Source organism: Phyllostomus discolor, chromosome 3 (assembly GCF_004126475.2).
Source record: "Phyllostomus discolor isolate MPI-MPIP mPhyDis1 chromosome 3, mPhyDis1.pri.v3, whole genome shotgun sequence".
Taxonomy (NCBI): Eukaryota; Metazoa; Chordata; class Mammalia; order Chiroptera; family Phyllostomidae; genus Phyllostomus; species Phyllostomus discolor.
This window is the reverse complement of record NC_040905.2, coordinates 88225837-88252285: the sequence shown is the minus strand read 5'-3', so window position 1 is coordinate 88252285 and position 26449 is coordinate 88225837. Positions and strand designations below refer to the sequence as shown.

The following is a 26449-nucleotide window of genomic DNA, read 5'->3' as shown; positions in this document are numbered from 1 at the left end:
TTAATGGTCTCCATCTCCAGTTGTGTTCCCTCGATCCATTCTCTACACTGTGGTCAGATATTTCATTAGGTCATATCACAATATTTCATCAAGTCACGGTCCCCAGCTCCAATCAGGATAAGACCTAATCTGATATTGAACAAGAATCTTCCTGGCTTGATACTTTTTCCTACTCTCTCTCATCTTAAATCTCTTTGCCACTTTGTATTCCAGTCATACAGAAATATTTATAGTTTAACATGTCATACTCCATGCCTTTCAGGCCTGTTTCCTTTTCTCCCCTGTCCCCTCATACCACATCCCACCTTTCCCATCAGCCTACTGAAGTCTAGACTCCGTTCCTCGACACTCCTTGGTCACCCCCATTTATGGATGGCAAGTTAAGTGATCTACTCCCTCTTTGTGTTGCCAAGGTCTCCTACAGTTACCCACTTCTGACATTCTAAGATTTTCTTCTTCGTCTACCTAACACACTGAAGTTCTCGAAGGATGAGTTTTGCGTTCATCACTGCTTTCCTAGCACATATATGTTGAGTGGCACATAAGCCCTCAGTAAAGATGGGGGAAACAAATGACTAGAAAAAAGGTGAATTACCTTAAGCAACTCCACCACAGTTTCTGCAAATCCAACTACATACATAGCAACTGCAACAGCATTGGCAAAGGCGAAGATTAGGCCAATTGCACCACCAAATTCTGGCCCTAGACTTCTAGATATTAAATAATATGCTCCTCCTAAAAAAAAAAAGGCGGGGGGGGATGACAGTACTCAAGTTAGTATTTCGAATGTCCAGAACAAAGACAGACCTCCTTCAAGGAAGAGGAAATTCTGCAGCAGACAACCTTCATGCTTGACTACATCATCAGCTCCTCTCTGGGTCTACAGACCTGCAAGCCCACTCTGTAGGTTTTGGACTTCTCAGCCTCCATAATCATGGGAATCAATTCCTTTAAATAAATCTACACACACACACACACACACACACACACACCCTATTGGTTGTTTCTCTGGAAAATACTAATACAAATATATTACAAGGTAAATATTTAAAAATCTACCATTTTCCCACATACTAGCAATGAACAACTAGAAACTGAAATTTTAAAAAGTAACCTATAATACACTCAAAGACAGGAAATACTTAAGTCTAAACCTAAAAATTATTTGCAAGACCTTTGTACTGACAACTTAAAGCCCCCAAAGAACGAAATAGATATACCATGTTTATAGAATGGAAGACAATAGTTAAGATGTTTATTCTCTCCAAACTGATCTCTAGATTCAACACAATTTCAATCAAAATCCTACCAGGATACTTCAAAGAAATCAACAAGGTGATTCTAAAATTTACATGAAAAGGTACTATATGAAGAAGTACTAGGACCCCCTGCCAAGATGGAGGCATCATAGGTGCATGCACTGTGCCTCCATGTGTAACCAAGATAGGGACAACAACAATTTAGAAACAGAATAACATCCAGAACTGACAGAAAATTGATCTGAATGGAAGTCGGACAACCAAGAAGTTGAAATAGACCTGTTCATCCAGACCAGTAGGAGGTGCGGAGTCAGGAAGCCAGGCGAGGGTCTTGGGGCGGAGAGGAGAGAGAGTTGGGACCGGGCACGTAAGGCATCCAGGGCGTGCAAGACGACAGCGAGTGGACCCTGGTTGCGCAAGTGGCAGCTGGCAGACCCTGGCCAAGGGGTGGCAACCAGCAGACCCAGTAAGGCGGTAATTGTAAATCAAGGCAGTGCGCACAACCCAGGATCCCAGCGCTGGGAAATAGAGCCTTGGGAGGCTGACTGAGGACACCTGTGGGAGTTGAGGTGCACGGAGAGACACCTAACCTCACAGGAGAGGTCCTTGGAGGGTCCCATGGTGTGCACAAGCCCACCCACATAGGAATTGGCACCAGAGGGGCCCAGTTTGCTCGGGGGAAGCAGCAGAAGACACTGAGGTCCCACAGAGAATGGAGCAAGCGCCATTGTTCCCTCTCGACCCCGTCCCCACATACAACGTCACAACCCAGCAACTGGGGTGCCCGTCCTGGTGAACACCTAAGGCTCTGCCCCTTACTGTAACAGGCTGGACCAGACCAAAAAAAAAAAAAAGACAGAGACAAAGAGAGAGAGAGAGAGAGAGAGAGAGAGAGAGAGAGCGAGTGAGCTCAAACAGAAGAACAAATCAAAGCCCCAGCACCCATCCTTTTAAGTGACCAAGAGATAGCCAAGCTATCAGATGCACAGTTCAAAACACTGGTGATCAGGAAGCTCACAGAATTGGTTGCTTTTGGGTGCAAATTAGATGAACAAATGCAGGCTACAATAAGAGAAATGAAGGAAAATGCACAGGGAACCAATAGTGATAGGAAGGAAACTGGGACTCAAAATAATAGAGTGGACCAAAATGAAGAAAGAAACAATCAAACAGAAAAGAATAGAGAAATAATTCAAAAAAAAAATGAAGAGAAGCTTAGGAACCTCCAGGACATCTTTAAACGTTCCAACATCCGAATTATAGGGGTACCAGGAGAAGAGGAACAGCAACAAGTGGAAAAGCTATTGGAACAAATAATAAAAGAGAACTTCCCCATTCTGGCAAAGGAAATGGACTTCCAGGAAGTCCAGAAAGCTTAGAGAGTCCCAAAGAAGTTGGACCCAAGAAGGAACACAAGGTACATCATAATTACATTAGCCAAGGTAAAAATGAAGGAGAGACTCCTAGAAGCAGCAGGAGATAAGGAGACAGTAACCTACAAAGGAGTTCCCACCAGACTGTCAACTGATTTCTCAAAAGAGACCTTACAGGCAAGAAGGGGCTGGAAAGAAATATTCCAAGTCATGAAAGGCAAGGACCTACATCCAAGATTGCTCTATCCAGCAAAGCTTTCATTTAGAATGGAAGGGCAGATAAAGTGCTTCTCAGATAAGGTAAAGTTAAAGGAGTTCATCATCACCAAGCCCTTATTTTATGAAATGTTAAAGGGACTTATCTAAGAAAAGGAAGATAAAAAAAAAAACAGTATAGTAAAATGACAGCAAATTCACAATTATTAACAACCAAACCTAAAACAAAACCAAAAGAAACTAAGCAAACAACTAGAACAGGAACAGAACCACAGAAATGGAGATCACATGGAGGGTTACCAACAGGGGAGTGGGAGGAGGAGAGAGGGGGAAAAGGTATGGAGAATAAGTAGCATAAATGGTAGGTGGAAAATAGACAGGGGGAAGGCAAGGATAGTATGGGAAATGTAGAAGCTAAAGAACTTATGACACATAGATATGAACTACAGGGGGGGAATGTGGGTGGGAGAGGGTGTACAGGGTGGAGGTGAGTGAAGGGAGGAAAAATGGGACAACTGTACTAGCATAATTAATAAAATATATTTTTTTAAAAAGTACTAGAATAGCCAAAGCAATTTTGAAAAATAAAGTTAAAAGATTCATACTACCCAGTTTCATGAATTACTAAAGCTACAGTACCAAGATAGTGAGGCAATGGATTAAAGATAATCTATAGATACTGGACTAGAATAGATTCCAGGAACAGAGTCACACATGCAAGGTCAATTAATATTCCCCCCAGCTTTATTAATACATAATTGACATATAACATTTTGTACAATGTGATGATTTGATACACATATACATTCAAAATAAGGCTATTTAACACACCCTTCTCCTCACACAATTATCATTTTTTATTGTTGTTATGGTAGGAATACTTGAGATCTATTCTCTTAACTTTGAAGTATACAACAGTATGTTTTACTATAGCCTTTATGCTACATATTTGATTCCCAGAATTTACTCTTCTTATAAGTGGAAGTCTGTACACTTTGACCAACATCTCATCACTTCTCTCACCCCACAACTCCTGGTAACCACTTTTCTACTGTTGCCATGAGTTAAACTTTTTTAGATTCCATATATAAATGAGATTATACAGAATTTTTCTTTCTCTAACTTATTTCACTTAGCATAATACCCTCAAGGTTCATCTACGTTGTTGCAAGTGGCAAGATCTCCTTCTTTTTGATGGCTGAGTAATAGTCTTCTCTGTGTGTGTATACACATATACATCACATTTTCTTCACTCACCCATCAGTGAACACTCAGGTTGTTTCCATGTCTTGGCTATTATGAATAATGCTGCAATGAACATAATGAACACAGAGATGCAAACACCTCTCCCAAATAATAATTTCATTTCCTTCAAATACCTAGAAGTAGGAGTGCTGGATCATGTAGTAGTTGTATTTTTTGAGGTACCTCCACACTGATATCCAGAGTGGCTGTATCAATTTATACTTCCAACAATGCACAAGGGTTCAATTTTCTCCACATCCTCACCAACTTTTATTATCTAGTCTTTTTGATAATGCCATTCTAACAGGTATGAGGTGATAACTCATAACTCACTGTGGTATTGGTTTGCATCTCCCTGATGATTAGTCATGTTCAACACCTTTTCATGAACTTGCTGTCATCTTTGGGAAAATGTCTCTTCAGGTCTTCTGCCATTCTTGTCTTTTCACTTTGTTTCTTTTGCTATGCAGAAACTTTTAAGGTTTTCTTGTTTGTTTTTGTTTTCCTTTATGGAGTTAATCTTATCTATCTATTTTATTTTTGTGACTCTCAGCAGCACAAATACATAAATCATTTTATTCACTAAGTCAGGAAGTTCTGAGTCTCAGATGGTCCAACCCATGTCTTTTTTTTTTTAATTTAATCTTCACTATATCTTTTCTCCATTACCATTTACTTCCCTTATACCCCACTCCCCACAGCAATCACCACACTGCAGAAGCTTTTTAGTCTGATGTAGTCCCCATTTGTTAATTTTTGCTTTTTTTCTGGTGCTTTTGGTGTCATATCAAAAAAAATAAAAATCACTGCCAACACCACCAGCAAGGAGCTTTTCCCTTGTATTTTCTTCTAGAAATGTTATGGTTTCAGGTCTTACGTTTAAGTCCTTAATGCTTTTTGAGTTGATTTTGATGAGTGGTATAAGAAAGGGATCCAGTTTCATTCTTTTACATGTGAATATCCAGTTCTCCTAACACCCTTTACTGAGCGAACTATCCGTTTCTCGTTGAGTATTCCTGGTAACCTTGTCATATATTAGGTGCCCATGCAGTCTGAAATCAGGAAGTACAATGGCTCCAGCTTTTTCCTTTCTCAAGACTGCTTTGGCTATTCAGAGTCTTTTGTGGTTCCTTATTTATTTCAGAATAGTATTTTCTATTTCTGTGAAAAATGCCATAGGGATTTTTTTATTTGTATCATCTAACTTGAGATGTTTTATTTTTTTTTACTGAATTTATTGGGGGACATTGATTAGCAAAACCATATAGGTTTCAAGTGTACAACTCAAAAAAACATCCGCACACTGAATTGTGCATCTGTCACCCCAAGCAAAGTCTCCTTCTGTCCCTAGTTTCTCCACTTTGACCACCTCAACCTACCCCACAACCCCCTTTCCCTCTGGTTATCACCACCTCGTTGTCTGCATCTTTATGTTACATATAACACACACGTATACAGCATATATATTTATATTTATGTATATTTATATATTTATACTTATATATTACATATATTATGTTTTTGTATATTTATATGTAAATAATCTAGCACAAATAATGTCCTTTATTACAAAATCATAAGCATGCAACTCTCTAATATAACAATACCACACTCAAGCACACATATGACATTTCAGATAATGTTCTAATTAAAACTATAAATTACTACACCCATATCATTACCCTACCAACCACACTCAAGCAGGCATTACTTCTGCTGGACCCTGAATGTGTTTTTTTGCGTAATCCCTTCACCTTCTTTCATCTGGTCCCCCCGCGCCTCTCCCCTCTGACAGCTGTCAGTCTGTTCCCTGTGTCCATGCCTATTTCAAATATTTTGTCAGTTTATTTTGTTCTTTAGATTCCATCTATAAGTGAGGTCATAGAGTATTTGTCTTTCTCTGACTAGCTTGAATTGCACTGAATCTATAGATGGCTTTGGGTAATTAGGGTCCATTAATTTTTTTCTACAAAAGGGATAATGTTTTCAACAAATAGTGCTGGAGTAACTGGACATCTATATGAACACTGATTCCTATTTTGTACCATACACAAGCATCAACTAAAAGTGATGATAGATGTAACTGAAAACCTAGTTATAACAGTTCTGGGAGAAAATCTTTGGGATCTTTGGTTAGGCAATATTTATTAAATACGACACCAAAAGCATAACCCAAAAAAGAAAAAAAGTGATAAATTAGATGTAATAATACTGTTCTTCAAATGACACCATTAAGGGAATGAAAAAACAGACCATATATGTTTTGGTTATTGTTCTAGGAACTACATTCTAACACCCTGCCTTACAAATACACAATAAGAAGTCTGTTTGCCTGTTAATGTTTGGCAAATTTCCTCTATTCTATTGCCATTATTAAGTCAAATAGGTAGAGGCAAAGTAATAAACATGGAATCTTCAGATCAGAATTGGGTACTACGACATTATCATTGTGACCAATCACCTGAATAAGTTAAAGTTTGAAAGCAGAGACATATAACCTGGGGTGGTGAACACACAATACAATATACATCTGATTATAGAATTGTTTACACTTGAAATTTGTTGTTTATTAACCAATGTTACCCCAAGAAACTTAATAAAAAATAAGTAAATAAAAGCAAACATACAGCTCTAATTCTGCAGCAGACTCTTTGGAGAACTAAGTTAAAATAATTTTAATCATTAAAGATTGACAAAATTGAAATGTTTCAAAAATTATTTACAATGATCTGCCAGATTTACATCTGAGCTTCTTAAGGCATATAAGTAGTATTTTACTGAATTGAAAACATGTTATATTTAATTAAGCCCAGTTTCTTCAAACATTTCTTTGATCTGAAAAGCTACAATTTCAAAGAAATTAGCAATGAAAGGGAAGAACTTTGGAGCTGAATTCTAACCTACAACTCCTTGCTTGGTGATGATAGGAATTAATAAAGTTATATAAGGGACTTGTTAACCTAAAAATAAAATGCTCACTTTCAAAGTGGAGAGGTAACTGGACGTTTATTGAGATTAATAAGAATAGCTATTCAGGAAGCATGGACTGAGGCAGCATCCCAAACAGGGCTCCAACTAGGTGACAAAGGCAACTGGTATTTGTGCAAAGGGGAAAGAGAACAATTACAACATTAGAAGGTGGGCATTTCTATTGGTGCAGGTAACATACAGACTAAACAAAAAATCTGACAGTCGATGGTAATCTGACTATACCAATATAGAAAGCAATTTTCTGCCATAACGTGTAAAATGTTAGCTTTTCACTTCCAATGTTTGGCTTTATCTTACAAAAGTGAAGAGGTCTTCCATTATTTCAGAGAAAAGAAAAAGATGTAAGTATATAGAAATAATTCTGACATATTTCAGATATTTTAAAAAGATTAACCAGTATAATCTGCATAAAATTTACTTTTGTTGAAAAATGAGTATAAATTATTCCATTTTTGTGTTATCACCCACACAAATTATGAGACCAACAGCAATGTTGCATTAAATACAGCAATGTATTTATAGTACAGTAAATACACTAACAGTCAAGACCAGGGTCTCATGCCCAGCAATGAGGTACATAAACTACAAGAAAACAGGATCTTGTCTGATTTTCTTTGTTACAAACCCTATCACACATTGTTTAGTTATTTGTTGACTGATTGAAATACAAGGAACTTAACACTTTAACTTAGTCACAGAATATGAAGGTTTATATTTATATTCTCAAAACTACCTGTCTAAAATTTTACATAGCCTGAGTTTTTATTAGAAAGTGTACTGACTTCTGCTTTTAACATAATGCTCCAAAACAAAAAGTAGTTGAGGAACTTTTTCTCTTCTATTGCTCAGTTCATATAACACAGTATGATTTAAAGACCAGAATTTTCACTTCCATCTTATAAAAAGCTGCCTGTGGTTGCCCTCTATTTCACAAGTGGGTCATATCACAGGTAACAATTGAGGATGGGAGAACTCTGGTGTGTGAATCTAGGAAATGCAGATCTAAGCAAAAGTGGCTGCTGGCCAGGACCATCTAAGTTGCAGAACCTGTTGCACATAGCCCAACTAAATTCTGTAAAACCCAAATTCTCAAGAAGATTGATAGGACTTGCTGAACAGGAGAGAGCTCTGGGCAATAGCCTGTAGAACATAACTGTGTCTACTAGGGCAGGGACTATGCCAGAGGTGAAGGTAAGGTGTGAGGTCAGTTACTTGTCACTGCTATTCTTCTTCTGTGGTGACTGAGAACTGAGGGGATGATTCACTAACCTGCTGCTAGTAACTTTAAACAGTGCCCCCCAAAATTATTATTAAAATCTAATCAAGCCTGAAACTAAACATTTTTTTATTTGCTGAGTTTTTACCTTTTTTTCAGAAACACTGAACATTCATAACTGGACATTATGACATGTTTACAAGCAGTTCATAGATTTAAAAACTACTTCCATTGCAGGTGCAAGGGGGAAGAAGGGGTCCTTGTCCTCTCTGTCTAAATGTGGCAGCTAAGACTGAATGGGGGAATCGGGGAGTGAGGGGGACTGAATCAGCCTACACTTTTCCAGACTGGTATCTGTTTTATCTCTGAAAAGTACTTTTTTAAAGGCAATTTAAGGTTACCAGCTAATATTAAATCTCTCCTGTGGCAAAAAGCACACAACACTAGGACAAGTTCACACTTCACAACTTCCAGAGGGCTGGAAACACATACCTTACCAAATAAGAATAAAATATTACTCAATATTAACAAAACACAGACTTTATAATTCAGTTAAGAATCAAGATATACAAAATTAAACTATCAAGTCCTACCTCAAAATAGTTCTTTCTATAAGGTAACTGCACAAGTTTAAAAGGGGCTCTTCAAATTGAAATTACTAACCAGAGCAACTCCAACAGGTAAGCAAAATTCTAGGTAAAATATTTATTTCCCCTTAATTCCCTTATCAACAACTTTCAGTTCATAGGAAATTAAGATGGGTCTCAGGAAACCAAAATAAATCCTGTCATGGGTCTCCAGACATCACTATTCCTACAGCATCCCTCCATTTCTCCTATGGAAGCCTTTGGCACCCTGATCCTCAGCATCGTTCTGGCTCTGTCACTGTCCTCTATGCAACCCTTTCAAGGGAAGCAATCCAGTCAAGTCCTCAGTGGTTGAGCTAGAGGAGATCCAATTCTTGGTCCCACCCTACTGAATCTGCAGGTAGTTTATTGTTAAGAACAGTGAACAAAGTCACACATATACATACACTGAATTTCTTAAAGTTTGTTTTCAACCATAACACCCTACATATCTTTTGCTCCTTGGAAAATTTTGTTGAATAAAATCTTCTTGTTCCAGGGAGATTCCCAGTCTGGAATTTGCTGTTGTCCTCCTATGGTGTCATTTAGTAAGTTCCTCTCTCCCCTATATGCGTATTATATAAAATGATTCCTGGAGCTGCAGGTATGATGCAATTCAGATTCAACTTGTGGGAAAACGATACTTCACAGGTACTCTTACTGGGCAAAGGGTTTACAAAGTTGTAATATTCTAATTCTCTTTCCTTCTTCTCATATTAAGTATATTATCAAAATTGTAAAAATCTTTTATTAATTTCTTGGTTACATTGAGTCCAAGGAAGGAAACTTTCATTCAGAAAAGCTTTGTTAAACATTAGATTCTTCATCTTTACCAATTTCATAGCATTCCCTAGCATGTCCCAAAGGTAAACACAGATTTTTTTGTGTGTGTGATATCTGTGAGCTCATGGATTGTATATGTTTTCATCCAAATCAGTCATTATTAGTAATAATAGTATTGCTGTTCAAACTGTGAAAACTTCAGTCCGTATTAGCTTCTTCAAGTCAGCTCCTGGGTCCTTTGGACATAAAATTATTAGCCTTTGTTTCCTTCCCTACTTTCTGATGTGAAAGGATGTCTCAACTCCTCTAGCACATTTCTTGGCCAGATCTGGAATCAACCTTTTCTTCAAGGTCCCCTGGTTCCTTTGAATAGAAATATACAATGTGGGCACTAGGGGTGCTCAGTGCTACTGGGCTGATTATTTGTTACAGGTGATTTCTGTGGACAGAGTGAAGCAATATATACTTTTGCGATAAAATCTATGGGTCATTACTGATCCGTTACTTTCAATTTAGAATTGTGAATACAGGATGCAATGTAATCTCATCAGCTTAATGCCTGCATTTACTTTCTCCCATGTGGAAAATACTGTTTTCTCAGGAAACCAATAAATCCTGTTAGGGGTCTCCAACTCCATGAGGCACCTAACAGAGGAGACAGAAGGGGCTTATATTCACTGAAACAATCTCCAAGAAGTATTCAGTGTAGATGATGCAACTCATTTATATTCTGTAAAGAATCAGCCAGGTGTCCAAAGTCACTACTGACAAGTGATAATGAAAGCCATCTAGCAAATCTTCAAAGTCTTTAGCTATTTCTTTAAATTAAAGCCTTTCAATTTTTCCTGTTTAGGTTTCATTATTTCAACAAATGTATTTCCCTTCTCATGTGTATGAATATCTGGTAATAAGAATTCAGAACTGCATGAGGCAACGGAATTTTCCCTGTAGTTTCTTCCTTTGTGAGCTGATTCTATCATTTTGAGGGAACTTGGGCAAAACTGCAACATATACAGTAATTAGTTGGGATACATCATTATGCACTCCACATTCTCATACATCCTTAGTGTCCCAGGACAGAAGACAAGACAGTCTCTGAGACAGATATATTTGTGAATATATGTGAAAACTACTGGTAGTATTGAAAGATGAAATAGGTTTTTAACCACAGTGCAGGAAAATCTATACCCCCCATAAGTTTGGATTCACATGGAGAATGGCCTGGGGTTCGTGTTGCCGGTGGCTTCATGCCCCACTCCCCCCTTGAGGCTCACAACCTTGATTCAAAGAGCTGAAGATAAGGAGAAATTCTCTGACGATTTCCTGACTCCTTCGAACACCCTGTCCCCCATTCCCTTTCTCCTTCCACTCCATTCCCTGATAGTAGCAGAAAGAAATGAAGCATGGGGCACCTAAGGCACCTAGTACACAAGAAGTCAAAAAGCAACTTTTAGTCTTGTCTGATAAGTCTTTGGACACATCCACATCTTATGCCCCAATGTTGTTCAATCCAGGCTTCATGCACACATGAAACTTCAACAAACGGTAATCACGTCCAGCATAGTCACAATCATATGGATTTAAGCTACCAGCTTCCCCCAGGACCACAGTGATCTGAATCCTCTGAGAGAATGGGGGGAAATGGGTCTCAATCTGGGTCTCTCTCTACCCAAGAAAACTACAAATCAGAAATTGTGTGTATATAATGTCCAGTATAGGTCTGAAAAATAGTTGAGGCAGATGGAACAGGTTGATATTTTTCTCAGGTGATCTGATATGATGACTTTGTAGAAGCTGGTACATATTTCTTCTTCTTTCTCTAGCTGAGTGATGAGTTTTTGTTTGGAAAATGGAATTCTTTTCTTCTTGTTCTCAGGGGTCCCAGGGCCATTCTCTTAGTCTCCTGGGTACTCTTCCTGAGAGGGTAAAAGCTTAACTAGGCAGATCTTGTGAATTCCAATGAAAGAGGCCTCAGGCACCCACAGAAGACAGCTATAGTTGAGGCTATGAATTCAGGGTCCCAGAGATAACCCACAATAGTTGTTAGATAATGGAGAAAGAACTGTGCCTAAGTTTCCCTCAATGTGAAGGAATGAGGTTACATTTGTACAATACAGACCAAATACAGAATGATCCTCAAGCTCTATTGATCCAAGGGCTGAAACCTGGGAGGAGGCCAACATGCAGCCCAGTGAAGAAGAAACCTAGTGAGAAGCTCCATTCTTGCTACCAAATATAGAGAGCACCCTAAATAACTTAAAGCACATATGTTGTATATGAATGGGTCAATATAAATTTTTACATTCAAATATACTAGCTTGAAAGTGTTTAGTAGTAACTTTCTTATCTATATAGACTGATATATTGCTTTTTAAAGGTAAAAAAATAAGATTTAAATCTCATTTTTTTTTAGTAACAGTAATCTGATGACAATGATATGAAAAGACTGAATTTACCTCCTCGTACAAATCCATTCGTAGCTATTGCTGAAGTAGACAATCCTGTGATGGTTGTCACAACAGTGGCCATCATTATGACAAGGACTGACAGACCTTTAGAGAAGAAGAGACAAGACTGAGAATTTTACTCTTATTTAAACGTGCCATATTTAGAACTGGTTAGTCCAAGTATACTAAATTTCAAAATAATTACCTTATTTTTATCCCATTTTAGAAATATAAAATCAGAATTATGAAAAAGGTAATATTAAGACACCAATCTTGTAGAAGGGAGATCAAAGCTTAGAATGATTCCAACTACTTATATTTGGTAAAGTTCAGAGCCCAGACGTGCACCACGCTACTTCTGTTCATTCATCTTTAAATGAGTCAAGCAGTAGGTAACTTCACTTACCTATTCCAGCTTGACCTACAATCCATGATAATCTAATAAAGAGCATCACACCCCAAATGTTTAACATACAACGTACCTGGAAAAGGAAGAGAGGCTGAGTCACAAATGAAAAAAAGTGATCAAGTACATAATACAGCACAAATTCTATACTAGCCAAAAGTAGGATAACTACATTTAAATCTATAGGAAGTCATTTTAAATATAACTCTTACCCCAACCTTTCCTTTAACAGTTTTTTAAAAGAGGTAAATGAGAACCTCTTAGTTTAAATTAGCTTAAATGTGTGCTAATGCAACTAAATGTATAATGTAATATGTGACTGGGTATATATGTCCATACACACATCCATCACAGTTATCTGAAGCACCAGAAGCAACTGAACAAGAAAGCTAGACTTCAGTCCTTAAAAAAAGTAGTTCATGTTTCCTTTTGTCAATGCACATAAGCTTAATTTTTGCTTTTTGAAAATAATAGCCTTTTCATTTCTACTGTATATTACATATCTGTCGACACAAAATGCCAATTTTTCACATATCTTTCAAAAATCCTAACTATTTGTAAGACAATGCCTAATTTACTTTTGTTTACTATGCTCATACACAGAATACAATCTAAAATACTAAAATCTAAGCATAGGCAAACTAAAATATCTGGAGCTTCACATTCAGTCTATTGACTAGGTAATAAAATCACTACTACAACTGAGATTTTCCCTCTACTTCTCCCCTAAATGTTTATACAACTCCAATTACTTGCTTTCAAAATCCCAATGAGAGGTCATTTTTAGTCTGTCTACTCTAGTCAGATAGAGCCTTAGTGCCTATTCAAACACAGGAAAACAGCAGTAAATCTGAACCTTTATCACCTAAAAATGTCTATTGACATGAACTCGACACTGAAGAAAAGGATTTTTTCTTTATTCTGTTCCCTGTAACCTCTAGACATGTCTCCTAAAGATAATGAGGTAGCAGAAAAGGAAACAGGTATATTTCAGATCTATTGCCTACTCAGCTTTCTGGAGTCTGATGCTCCCATCAATTTGACAGCTTCCTACTTAACTATTGAAAGGTGACGCTATGTGAAATTTATGAGGCAATAAAATACAGTTTAGAGGTAATCAAGTATAATTTGATTAAACTATAGTTCCTTTACTGAATTATTATTAATAGGCACAACGGAAGGAAGTTATTTATTAATTTTGTCTTCTATTAACTTTCAGATCAAAAAGTTTAAAGAGAAAAAAAGACTTCTCTTCAGAATTTGAATATACTATTAAGATTTTATAATAAATAGAAATGTTATAACTCTAAAATATTAGTATATATATACATACTAATACACCCTTGATCCAGCCAAACTTGACAACTCCTTTACTCTCTGCAGTATACGTGACCACAGCGTCTCTGGTTGGAGTACTTTCTTCCCCATTTGCAAAGCCATCCTCAAATGGTTCCTGGTTATAAATCGAAAAATGTGAATTAATGCTTAAGAATTATTTAAAATTTAAAATCATCTCATAAAAACAAACATTACTAAATACACTTAGCCATGTTTTAAAAGGACACATTACAAAATTCCAAGAATGAATGGTTTCTGAATATTTTACCTGAGGAAAATATAAAGCAATGAATTGAAAAAAACGTAATTATTAAGTTTTAAAAATTTAAATCATATGACAGAAAACCCATTTTAATAATTTCAAATTTTAATTACACTTTGGCGGTGTCTGAACAAAACACTAAATATTGTTTGCTAAGTACAGGCTAGCTAGGTCAGTCAATTCAGACAAATTCAGACCTCCAGTCCACAACTTCTTATCACCTAGTTGGCATCTTTCCCACATCTGAAATTTCAACATTAACAATTTAGAGCTTCTTTTCACCACCAACGAACAGTTTTCTCTTTATAATCCATGACAGCAATATTCCCAAGTATCCCAACATTCACTTACAACTCCTCTTTACTCGTTTCAATCATTCAGTGCTGTTCATTTTTTCCTTTGCAATTTGTCTCAGATTCACACATGAACTGGTTGACACAATACATTTCCATAACTAGTGTTTCCTTCTTAGATTTTTATTTTTAGAGAGAGGGGAAGAGAGGGAGAAAGAGGAGAGAAACATCAATGTGTGGTTGCTTCTCGCATGCCCCCCACTGGGGACCTGGCCCACAACCCAGGCACGTGCCCTGACTGGGAATTGAACCAACGAGTGACCTTTCGGTTCACAGGCTGACACTCATTCCACTGAGCCACACCAGCTGGGGCTTATTCTCTATTCATTCTCCAGGGTTCTCAACTTTTGTTCAGTCCCAACACAACCAAGTCATGACAAATTTCCAAACCAGTAACAGTGTCTTAAGCAGGTCATGAAGGGTGGAGGGAGAGGTTTTGGAAGACAGAAAATGGTCTAGGCCTAGAATCAAGTCTCTAATACTATCCCTGTAGTTGCTCGTCTACCCATATTCTCAAGAGCAGGGAACAAAAACCAGCTATATTGCAAATATCATTCTTTAAATGTAGATGAGCCAACTAAATTAATTATCACTTAATCCTGAAAACCAAGACCTAGATTTCCTATAGTACATTAAAGAAAAACATTTTCAGTGGTTGATACCCTCTAGTTAATACTGAATATTCATAGAAATGAACTATAGCAAGTTCTGTTACCACAGAGCTAAATCTGTAACATCATCGAAACTTCCTTATTTTCCCTGTCCAGTATCTGTTAGTCCCATAGGGTCATTTAGTTCTGTTTAACATATTATATGCTTTTTCAAAGTATTATCAACTTAAATTAGCTCTTAGATTCCAATTTATATCTTAACTACTGCTAATTTTAGATTTTTAAGCAACAGAAGAAATACTGTAATAGATGCAATAATGCCATTAAATGTATCTTTTGAAAATTACTTTACCTTGGCTTTTTAATGATGTTAAGAGAAAAATAATAAAATTTTCAACTAACCCCTATGTTTGCATTAACACACAGAGCTATAACTTCAACTATGTGAAGTATATAGAAAATAAATTCAAAGATCACTAAGAACTTAAAAATGAACTTTAATGTTAACCATTTTTGATAGTTCACAAATTTAAAACAGATCCTAAGAGAAACTAATTATAATAATTGCCCTTTCAAAAAACAGTTTCAAAACTACCTACTGTATCAATGATTACTGCACTATACTATAAGGCTTATGATACATAGAACTACCTACTCCCACAAAATTTTTTTAGTCATCCCAACCTGCTATATTTTTTAAAAAGCTTTAAGATACAATTTACAAACCACATAATTTACCCATTTAAAGTATACAAGTCAATGATTTTTAGAATATTCAATGTTGTACAATTATCATTGCAATCAATTTTTTCATCATTCCCCCAAAAAGCTCCATACCCATTAGCAGTCACTTGCCATGTCCCCTTTCCTCCAGTTCCTGGCAATCACTTACCAACTTTCTGTCTCTATGGACTTGCTGTTCTGAGTCCTTTGTGTGTGGCTTCTTTCACTTAGCATAACATTTTTAAGGTTTTTCTATGCTATAGTATGTATCAGTATTTCACTCCTTTTTATTGCCAAATATTCGATTTATGAGATTTACCTTATTTTGTTTTTCCATCCACCAGTTGATGATCATTTGGGACAATTCTACATTTTGGCTATTATGAATAATGCTGCTGTAAACATCTGTCTACAAGTTTTTATGTGGACTTGTTTTCATTTACCTTGGGTATACACCTAAGAATGGAATTTTGGGGTCATGAATACTTTTTGAAATGACTACTTCTGGTCACTTTCTCATCTCTTACATCAGACAGTAGACTGTCATTCCTCATTTCAATCAATGTGCTGCCTATTGTTCTCTCCCTCCCTTCGATTCTGGTATGCACATGGAAACCAGTAACCATTAAACTTATTAGAAATATGTATAAACAGAAAAGAAAATTGTGACTAGGGGTCTGTGTAGCTCAATCACATGAGTAACCCACTTTTGATTACTTCCACTGTCAGATGCGTTCTAGATGGTCAAGCATCAGTGAGGATCCCAAATTAAAAACATTTCTCATGGGGCCTGATGACTTAACTGTTCAATTATTCAAATAAAAAGCCAAAACAAAAACGTTTGCCTCTTAATTCAATTAACTCTAAAGCAGACAGCAGTTCCTTAGGTTTGATTCTAGGATATTTAGTACTGTTCAGTTAACTTATGAAGGCTATAAAATTATTACAAAACCTCCAAGTATTACCAAAGAATATAATGTGGATAATATACACAAAAAGACATCTCTCTTTCCATCTCTTTTAAAAGAAAACTAAAGATGTATGTCTGTATATATAACACGCTACTTAGCCTAAGACTAAGTATTGATACAGGCGTCTTTTTAACAGTGCAAAAGTATGCAGGCATCTTAAAATTTTTGTTGTGGGTGTTTATCAGAATTCCACTTCAAAGTTGAAGATTTATTAGCAACTATGCTAGTTTCCACTATACTGAGAACAACTATATTCAAAAACAAAGACTCTCCATAATATATGAAATAGCATTTTAAAATAAAGATGAGTCCACATAAAATGAAAGTTTATCTTCCTCATCATGTTCCAATAGCTTTATTTCAAAAAATATGAAAAACATTATTATAGTTCATTATATTTAAATACAATGAGATTGTTTATAATTGTATTAATTTCTTAAAGTAACAGGAAACCAAAGTAGAATACACATACAGGTTTCTCTCACATCCAAAAGCAGAGACTATGAAATGGCATAAAGTGAAGAAGCAATTACTTTAAGACACATCTTGTTAGCAAACACACATAATAAACAGACAAAGCACAGATGCTCCCAGACAGTTCAAAGCTTAGGGTGGCTTGATGCCAGGATGATGAATGTACTTCCCAGAGAAGCAGGTTGGTGGTGCCACTCCCCTTGAGCCCTGCCTCTACAATGGCTCATTGCAAAACAAATGCCGAATGCTATTTTCACTTTTTGCCTGTTTTTTTTCATAAGTGGAAGAATTCTCTTTGGATTTTTTTTCGGTTAGCAAAACCAGGTACTAATGCAGGTCTTTCATAAAAGCAATGTGGCATAAAGCCAATTTTCAAAAAGTAGGGGATACCTGTATTTTGTTTCTTTAAATACATCAGTTTCAGAGAAGTAAGTAAATTGTTGGGTAGGGCATTTGGTCTACACATTAAAAAAACTGCATAAAGACCTTACAATCAGGAAAGTTTCACATTTACAATTATGAACTATAAATTATGCTGATATAAAGGTATAAATAAATAAAATCTTCAACTTGTTTTTTACATAATGGATAAAATGTCAGAAATAGCACATAAGTGATTTTATGGATAACATCATATTAAATGAGGTGGGACAAATTAATTTGGATTTATTTCAGGAAATAACCCTTCAAAAAGGGTTCTGAATCAGCCAAGCATTGTGATTCCGAACTGACCAAGCAGGAATTGAGGGTGAGTCAGGTGAGAGCAGAATGGGGAAATAAGGAAAAGACATAGGAAATAATGGAGGATCCAGATAGGAAGATCTCAGGAACTAGAATTTCTTTTCTTTTTTAAAAATATATTATTAAAAATTTTATTTATTTATTTTTTAGAGAGGGGAAGGGACAGAGAAAAAGAGGGAGAGAAACATCGATCCACTGCCTCTCTCACACCCCCAACTGGGGACCTGGACTGCAACCCAGGCATGTGCTCTGACTGGGAATTGAACCAGGGACCTTACCGTTCAGGTCGCAGGCCAGGGCTCAATGCACTAAGCCACACCAGCCAGGGCCTAAAATTTCTTAATGAAAGAAATAGAGAACTAGTAAATTATGTCAGTCTGAAAAGGAAATGATTAATTCAGTTGGACCTGTTAAATTTGAGGAGACATGAGACAATTAAAGAGTTCTACCAGGCAGTTAAAAAATTCATGACTGGAACTTAGGAGAGGGGCCAGAATGACAAACCTGAGGGTGAAGCTATGGAAACAGAATGAAAAGAGAAACTTACAGAGAGAAAACATGAGGAGGTGAACATTTCACTGGGGATATAGAAAATACAAGAATGAAAGAGAACTCTGGTCCCCATGGTCATTATTTCTTTGCAGGGAGCATAGAAAAGGAGAATTTTTACACTGTAGACAGATAATCTCTTCTCTATTGTATATTCAACTGTCCTCCTCAACTTGATCATTAACACCACTCGGAACATTCTTCAATATACACCAACCTAGCTTTACCCCACCCACAACACTGAACTAGTTTTATAAACCTCCAAAGACCTCTCTGCTGCCAAATCCAATGTACAGTTCCTGTCTCCCTGGACTTTTGAAACAACTATTGATACCATTAACAACTCCCTCTTTCTTGAAACACCATGCTTTCTCCCACCCTCTTCTACCCAGAAATAAAACAGTAAAGTCCCTTCAACACTTGGTCCTAGACCCATCTCCTTTTCTCACTCCATATTTTCTTTCTACTATCATCTTACCAGACCTGAAGCTATAGGCACCATCTAAATGTGATAAATAGTAAGTGATGACCCCATTCATTTCCATATCAGACCTCTCCTCTGAATTTCAGACGTGTGTGTAAATATTAATTTTGCCACTTAGATGTTTCATTACAATTACTACTCTAATTCTTAACCAATGGGATTAGAAGTTGTCAGTGTACCTTGAACAATTTTTCTCTAAATAAAAGAAAATAATTTCTTTTTGATTAGTTTTTATTTCCTGATACTCAACTTTCAAAAAAAGAATGACAAGATAGTAAGTTCTTAATAATTAAAATTCTTTATAATATAAAATGTATTTTAGATTTATTCCTTACTGCACAACTTATTTACAAAATTTTGTTTCCAATATACAAAAATTAACTTGTCGTTTAACTCACTGATTTAAATTATCTTTTACATAACAAAGTTCATATTTCAATTCTGCTTGACTTAAGAGAAAACAGTGCTCATTAACACACTGACTTCATTTAATGATGACTTTTCAGTGAAAAATTCTTATAAAATCAAGCTATTGTTTCTTCCCTAACACTAGAATTTTCTTCACTGTTCAGGTGACAACCTATGATGAAATCAGATTTCTTTTTAAAATAACAAACAAAAATCAACACTTATTCAAGTTTTTAGAAAACTTACAATCAAAAGCCTTGACATTGTTTTAACTATCTCTGTAACCTATAGTGTAGGATTATGTTCTGTGTACATTATTACATCCTTCTCAGTTCCAGAAGTGCACACCAATGTGATTCTCATTCTTAAATGCTTTAAGTACACATTACATTAAAATATCACAGTTTTTCATCTTTCGTTGAACATCCAGTTTCTCAGTTCACAAAAATTTTATCTCAAGTATACAATGTAGCATAGCACAGGTGGTCTCTGCAATGTCGCTGGCCAAGGACTTAACATCCATGAAAGATGACTATGCAAAAATCAAGTCATATATGACCACATTTTCTTCCACAGTAAGTTAATAAAGGTGTTTATCGTTGTGCAAAGAGAAATCAAGACCATTTAAACAGTACACTTTCTAAATAACGGTTAAAATACTAATAAAACACATTTCTGCCAATGTTTATTACCAATCTATTCATTTTTCATATGAATTTATTGTTTTTACAGTTTAACTGGCAAAGGCTGGGCAAAAGGGTATTTGCTCAGCAATTTCATACCACAGTTGGCAAAAGATAATAAGCTACAGGGTTTTTTTTTTTTTAATTTGGAAAGAGGAAGGAATGTTTGAGTGTTTGTTTTGGTATTGTTTTAAAGAACAATTAAGCAAAGCTGTTCCAAAGTGTCTCTTTAAGTCTTCAGGATGCCACAATATTGTTTACAGGTAGACTTCAGGATGCTGAAATATGGACACTCTGAAGAGGGAAACATTCCATTGCCTTAACTGTATTTAATATATTAAAATGTCCCAAGTAATTACTGATGTGATGTTATTTGCAGATTCTGAATTAGCAAAAAAAAAAGTTTCTCAGCATAAACCACAATCTCATATATCCTTCCACTCATTCATTAAATACTTACTACTCTATTTTATCAAGCACCATACTAGTTACTTCCCAGCCCTTCTAGAGGTGATACTTTTATAGTAGAGACTAGAGATGAAAGATATGTCTTCTAACTATAATCCAGGGCATTTTCCATTGTACCCACTAGCGTCTATTAAATTGAATGCTTAACCAATCAAAAAAAGGTTAGGTGTCTTTCCAATAATACTCTCTTTTCAAGTCAGCCTCTCTCTGAAAATCAGTTTCCTAACCTCTAAAATGGAGATGATAATCTCGGCCTCTAGTACCATCCTTTGGAGTCTTGAGGCTCTCTAAACAAAGATCAATTTGTAATAAAACAGCCATATAAAACAGCTGAGGCTTCTAGTGTGATACAACTTGATTATAATACACCAATTTAAATTTCATGCAGTGTCACATTAGAAATGTGAGAATGTGACTCACTTATAGTTATATATTTCAAAAGAATTAGAGGAACAAACCTTATTCTTAGGTGGCCTGGCATCTCAATGCCTGGCCATTTTAACAAGAACAAGATTATACACTCAGTTGACCCTCTCAGAGCAATGACAGCAGTTTCCCTGGAACCCAGCGCTCTGTGTCCAGTCAACACTGCTCTTGTGGCATCTAATGAGAAGCTCAGATCTATCATGTTATGGCAGGACCAAAGCCCTTACCAATTCTTGCAAGTAGGGATCCTCTTCCTGTCCCTTCACTACACCTCTGAAATATATATTGTATTAAATCTTGATGTTTTATGGACCCATGGTGAGTCTTTCTGCTTCTGTGTAGAGGTCTATTTGTTTCGAGGAACAAAATTTTTTGACACCTCTGCAAGTAGAAAGTGGTTCTTAAACTGATAATAGTAACTGGCAAAGTTGATGTGAAGATTGTGTAAGATAAGGTATTTGTTTATACAAAATAAAAAGCAATAGTGATTACTTATTGAAGATGAAGCAAATGCAAAGAAAGAAAAAAATGAGATCATTTCAGTTTTTCATTAAGACGAAGTTTTATGGATTGACTAATCATTTTCATGCTGTCATAAAGTGTGGGTGAAACAATGACTAACCCTGCCAAGTAAAGACTAGGAAACTATACTGTGCCTAGCATTCTGATCTGGGAAATAAAATTTAGATCCCAATCACAATTCATGTACCTTTTTACACAGTAAATCAACCTTAATAATATACAAGTGACAGAAAAAAACCCAACATGAACAGGAAAAAATGGGGGGGGGTAACATAGCTACACAGTTTTAATGCATTTAATAATTGCTTACTTAAGAAAGTACAGAGTAGAAGCTATGGTAGAGCATTTAGAAATTTTAAAATATACAAAAACATCTACCCTCATTCAACTTATCCAACTTCAAATTATTCTGACAGTTTGTATCATTTAAACGCTAAAAAAGTCTGGTAACTACAACCACCAAAAAAATCACAAGTCCAATGTTAAGGAAGATTACAAAATAAAACCAATATAATAATCCCTTCTAGAAATTAAATTTTAAATTCTACCCCAATTTAGCACTTGCATTAAATAAAAAAACGATGGAAAAGGCTATTTAGTAGTTAAATACACTTTATTTCTATGTGTTTCTGAGCAATCCCCTCACAATTTAGCAATCCTCTAACTACAGAAATACTTGGAAAATACAACAGGGAAAAGGGGTGATTTTTTTTTTCCTCATGTCAACTGAACATCCCAATTCAATCCTGGATAAGAACTGGTCTGTAGGTTAGGAAATAATGTGGCTTGCATATTTAGGGGTGAAATGAAACCTCACGTAGAATCCAATCTAATTCAAGTTTACTGTGACATATACCAGATTTTTTTTTGTTAAGTAATATTACAAGATACAATGAAATAGTTTTTCTGACTTCAAGAGTTTCTTATAAAATCTGGTTGTACATCTCTAAGTTTTAGTTACTTATTCCCAAGCAATAGACAAAGAGTTCTTAGTATGTGAGACCCTCATGATCTGTCTGGCTTACTTTAATAACAAATACTATTTACTGAAAGCCTACTGTGTGTCAGACATTTCCCTAATGCTTCGTGTCCTATTTTCCTGTATCGGCACATCTTTGAGGGGTAGGTACTATTTCCCTCCCCTAACAAATGAGGAAACAGTTTTTTGAGAGGTTAACCTACCCCAAATCATATGTCTATTAATGTGGCAGTGCAGTGAATCTTCCAAATGGTAGAATTACACATGTCAGTGAGCCAAGGAAAATTACTTTAGGTATCTACTTTGAGCAAGGGAACTAAAGATAGATCACCCAACTCAGGAAATCATCATGCTCAAACTTCCCAATTCCCCAGCTATTTTCACTTTACTTTGCTTCACCTTTCCCTTCTTCCTCTGCTTCCAAACCTAAGGGCTTCTGATACGGCCTCATAATAACAGAAGTTCTGCATTGGATGGCACCAGAAAGAATTTTTTTAAAAACTCAGCTTTGTAGAAATTCCTCCAGGGTCCACAGCATCTATGACACTCTGCCCTACAGGACTGTTATAGACAGCTGCATCGGATCACCTCTGGAGACTAGTGTCCATGCATAACCCACCGGGAAGGCATGTCAAATGTTTAAAGTACAAAATTGTGTACTAGATAAAGTTGTGTGTGTATTTAACTGTGGAAGTTTACTTGGAGGCTATTGTGGTAGAGAGGGTAGGTAAAATATGCTGATCATTCAGTTTCTGTATTACCTACAGATTTTTTCCTCCCAATTAAAAACCCACATTAGCTGCTCAACCAGCAATTCCTTTTAGTCAAATGTTATACTAGGTCATACTAGATTTTTTCTTCCCTAATATCCTTTACCATTGCAACCTCTGGACCCACACCCTTTCAGAAGGCTTGAAAAACAAAATTACCCACATAGAATTATTGAGATTCGTCCTGTGTGGTTTTGTTACCACACAGTAAAATTTCATATGATTAAAGGTAAACAGTAGTCTGTTTTAGAAGTGAAATTTCTATATTTTTCTAATCATAGATCACTTTCCTATTTCTATTAATTTTCCTTTAAGTTTTTTATACACCCTCAAACTCCTATCCTTTAACTTAGAAAATTACTAAAAGGGCTCCAACTAAAATATTTAATTAGATAATAATATTGCTTTATTGCTGAAATACTGGTTTTAAAGTATTTTCTCCCAGGGGACTTTTCTGCTTGCTGTTCCCTCTGCCTATAATATACTATGAACATGGCAGGGCTCCTTCTTACCCTGTAGGTTTGAGCTTAAAAGTAGCCTCCTCCTTCCTCGTCCACCCAACACACAGTTTCTTCTCATGAAGAACAAATAAATTGTAGCATCTCATACAAATGGAATAAAAATGAAATAGCAATGAAAATGAATGAATTATAAATACACACAGTGAGCAAAAGAAGGTAAAAATGTTTGTTATAATTTCATTTATATAACATTTTAAAGCATGCCAAACTATACTGTAGTTGACCCTTGAATGGTGTAGATATTAGGGGAAGATACACATATAACTTTTGACTCCCCCAAAACTTAACTACTGATGGCCTACTACTGACTAGAAGCCTTAGCAACAACATAAATTAAGTCAGTTAAAACATATTTTGTATGTTATATGCATTATATACTATATTCTTATAATAAACTAATTAGAGAAAAGGATATTAAGAAAATCATAAGAAAAAAATACATGTACAGTATTTATTGAAAAATATCCATATGTAAGTGGACCAGCACAGGTCAAACTGTATCATTCAAGGATCAACTGTAATGTTGTTCAGGAATCCAGAAAGGTAGTAAAAGCCATTTTGGGGGAGGAATCAGGACAAAGGCCCAAGGAAATTATCACCCTAAGTCCTGACAGCAGCTGCTTTGGCAGAGGGATCAGAAAAGAGCGCGCTAAGGACTGCCAGGCGTGCCAGCAGCGTTCTGCTCCTAGCTCTGGGTGGTGGTCATTTAATTAGGTTATACATTTATGTTTTTTTCTCTCTGCTATATTCCACAATAAAAAGAAACACCTTTAAAAGAGTAGCAAAACTGTGTTAAGTGTTTGGTATACTGCCTGATACTAACAGACTAAGTGCTAAGTAAATTTTGGCTATTATTATAAACAAGAAATAAGTGATCTTTTATTGTGATTGCCCATGCCATGAGTTTAAATAACTGGATATTAAACAAATATATAAAAATAAATACTGCAAAACATCATTCATCTAGACTCTACTACATAGCTTCTAATAATTTGATATTGGCAGAGTTTAAGATTACCTCTGGAAAAATAAAACAAAAACAATAACCTTTACTTACAAACATGGTATCACCATTCTGCCTGGTGAGAAAGGATTTATCACCTATGCCACTGGCAAGTCAGTTGCACATAGTGTAAAGAATGCAGCTTTGATGATCACAGATCCCACTAGTAGAAATGTTCTGCAACTTCTCTATAAATAAAAACATGCTTAGTAAATGATAGCTTCCTCCCTTCCCTATTTCCTTCAGTGGCAAATGATAAACACTACATCTGGGCTAGCCTAGGTTCATGGTGGACTGCACAGTCTGAGAATAGAAGCTAAACTTCTGGGTCCAGCTTTAGTTAAGCAAATTAAACCTCTGTTAATGACAGCTAAAGGAATGGGAGTCTTTATTTCAGGGCACTGTTAATATATAAGAATTTATTGTTTTGTTTACAAGCATCTTAGTATTGATTTAGATCAACCCAAAATTGTACTTCAAAAATGTTCAAGTTCACAAAAAAATGCTATTAAATCCTATAAACCAACCTCTGAACTAGTATTAATGAAGTATTAATAAAGATACTTTGAAGATAAAAATTAATATAGTTTGATAGCATCTGCTTAATACTAACATAAGCCAAAGTGTTAAATTAATATGAAACATAGCCAAATGAATAAAGTGATGCACATATATGCAAATTTAGATACCAAAGTGGCTGAGTTTATTCTAACAATTTTTTTCATCAAGTACTAGCCATTATTTCATCCCCAAACTACCAACATTTCCTATCCGTGCTGTCGGTGATTGGTGTATTCAGTGTAATGCTCCCCATACAGACTACTCTCTCAAAACAAAGTATTGTTTTACAGGCATCCAATCTGCTCTGGTTAACAATGGTCTATTAATATCCAGTGGCATTAATGCAAAGCTCAAACTCAAGTGCCTGAGATAAAAGTGGATGGTGTGCCCATGTGACTTTACAATGAACCAAGTCAGAACTGCTGACTGCAGCCAAAGAATTCAGTTCTCTTCCTAGCCCATCATGTTCTTTACTGATCATTCACGACTGAGTTACAACAGAATGCATTAAAGAATAGCATAATTATGTATTTCAAACCCATACAACTTGCTAATGTCAACAAACCAACAACTTGAAAACATTTTAATTCAAGTTACCAGAAAATTTGTACCTTCCAGTATTAATAGTATAACAACGTGAGTTACATTTCGAAATGTTTTACTTTTTTAAATAAAAACCAAAAGTTGTCAAGAATATAAATATATGACTAGTGGCATCATAAATGGACAGAATATTATAGAAACAATGTACATGGATAAACATGTGATAACAAAAATTACATTTAGTGCATGGCATGCACTTGGTATTTCATGTATTTCGCACATGAACATATAATTACTTCTCACTGTTAAGTATCACTTTCTATAGAAGGAAACTGAGCATAAGAGATGGCAAGTCCTTTTTCTGAAGGTAACACAAGTATTAGTGGAAAGACCGAGATTCAAATTCATGACTAACAGCTTGGCTATACACGCATGTGAACGAACCTAGGGCAAACAGACAAAAAGCAAAAACCAGAAAGGAAATACAGGTACTTTTA

General features: G+C 35.9%; 1 protein-coding gene across 2 annotated transcripts in view; it reads right to left on the bottom strand.

Moving 5' to 3' along the window:
* The window catches only part of SLC12A2 (solute carrier family 12 member 2), a 90365-nt gene that overhangs the window by 49500 nt on the left and 14416 nt on the right, over window positions 1–26449 (bottom strand). For both annotated transcript variants that reach the window (XM_028531312.2, XM_028531320.2), the window contains exons 2-5: window positions 13896–14015; window positions 12563–12638; window positions 12166–12261; window positions 596–735 (exon numbers count right to left, since the gene is read on the bottom strand). In XM_028531312.2, coding sequence (XP_028387113.1) covers window positions 596–735; window positions 12166–12261; window positions 12563–12638; window positions 13896–14015 — 432 coding nt within the window. The remainder of the gene's footprint in view (window positions 1–595; window positions 736–12165; window positions 12262–12562; window positions 12639–13895; window positions 14016–26449) is intronic.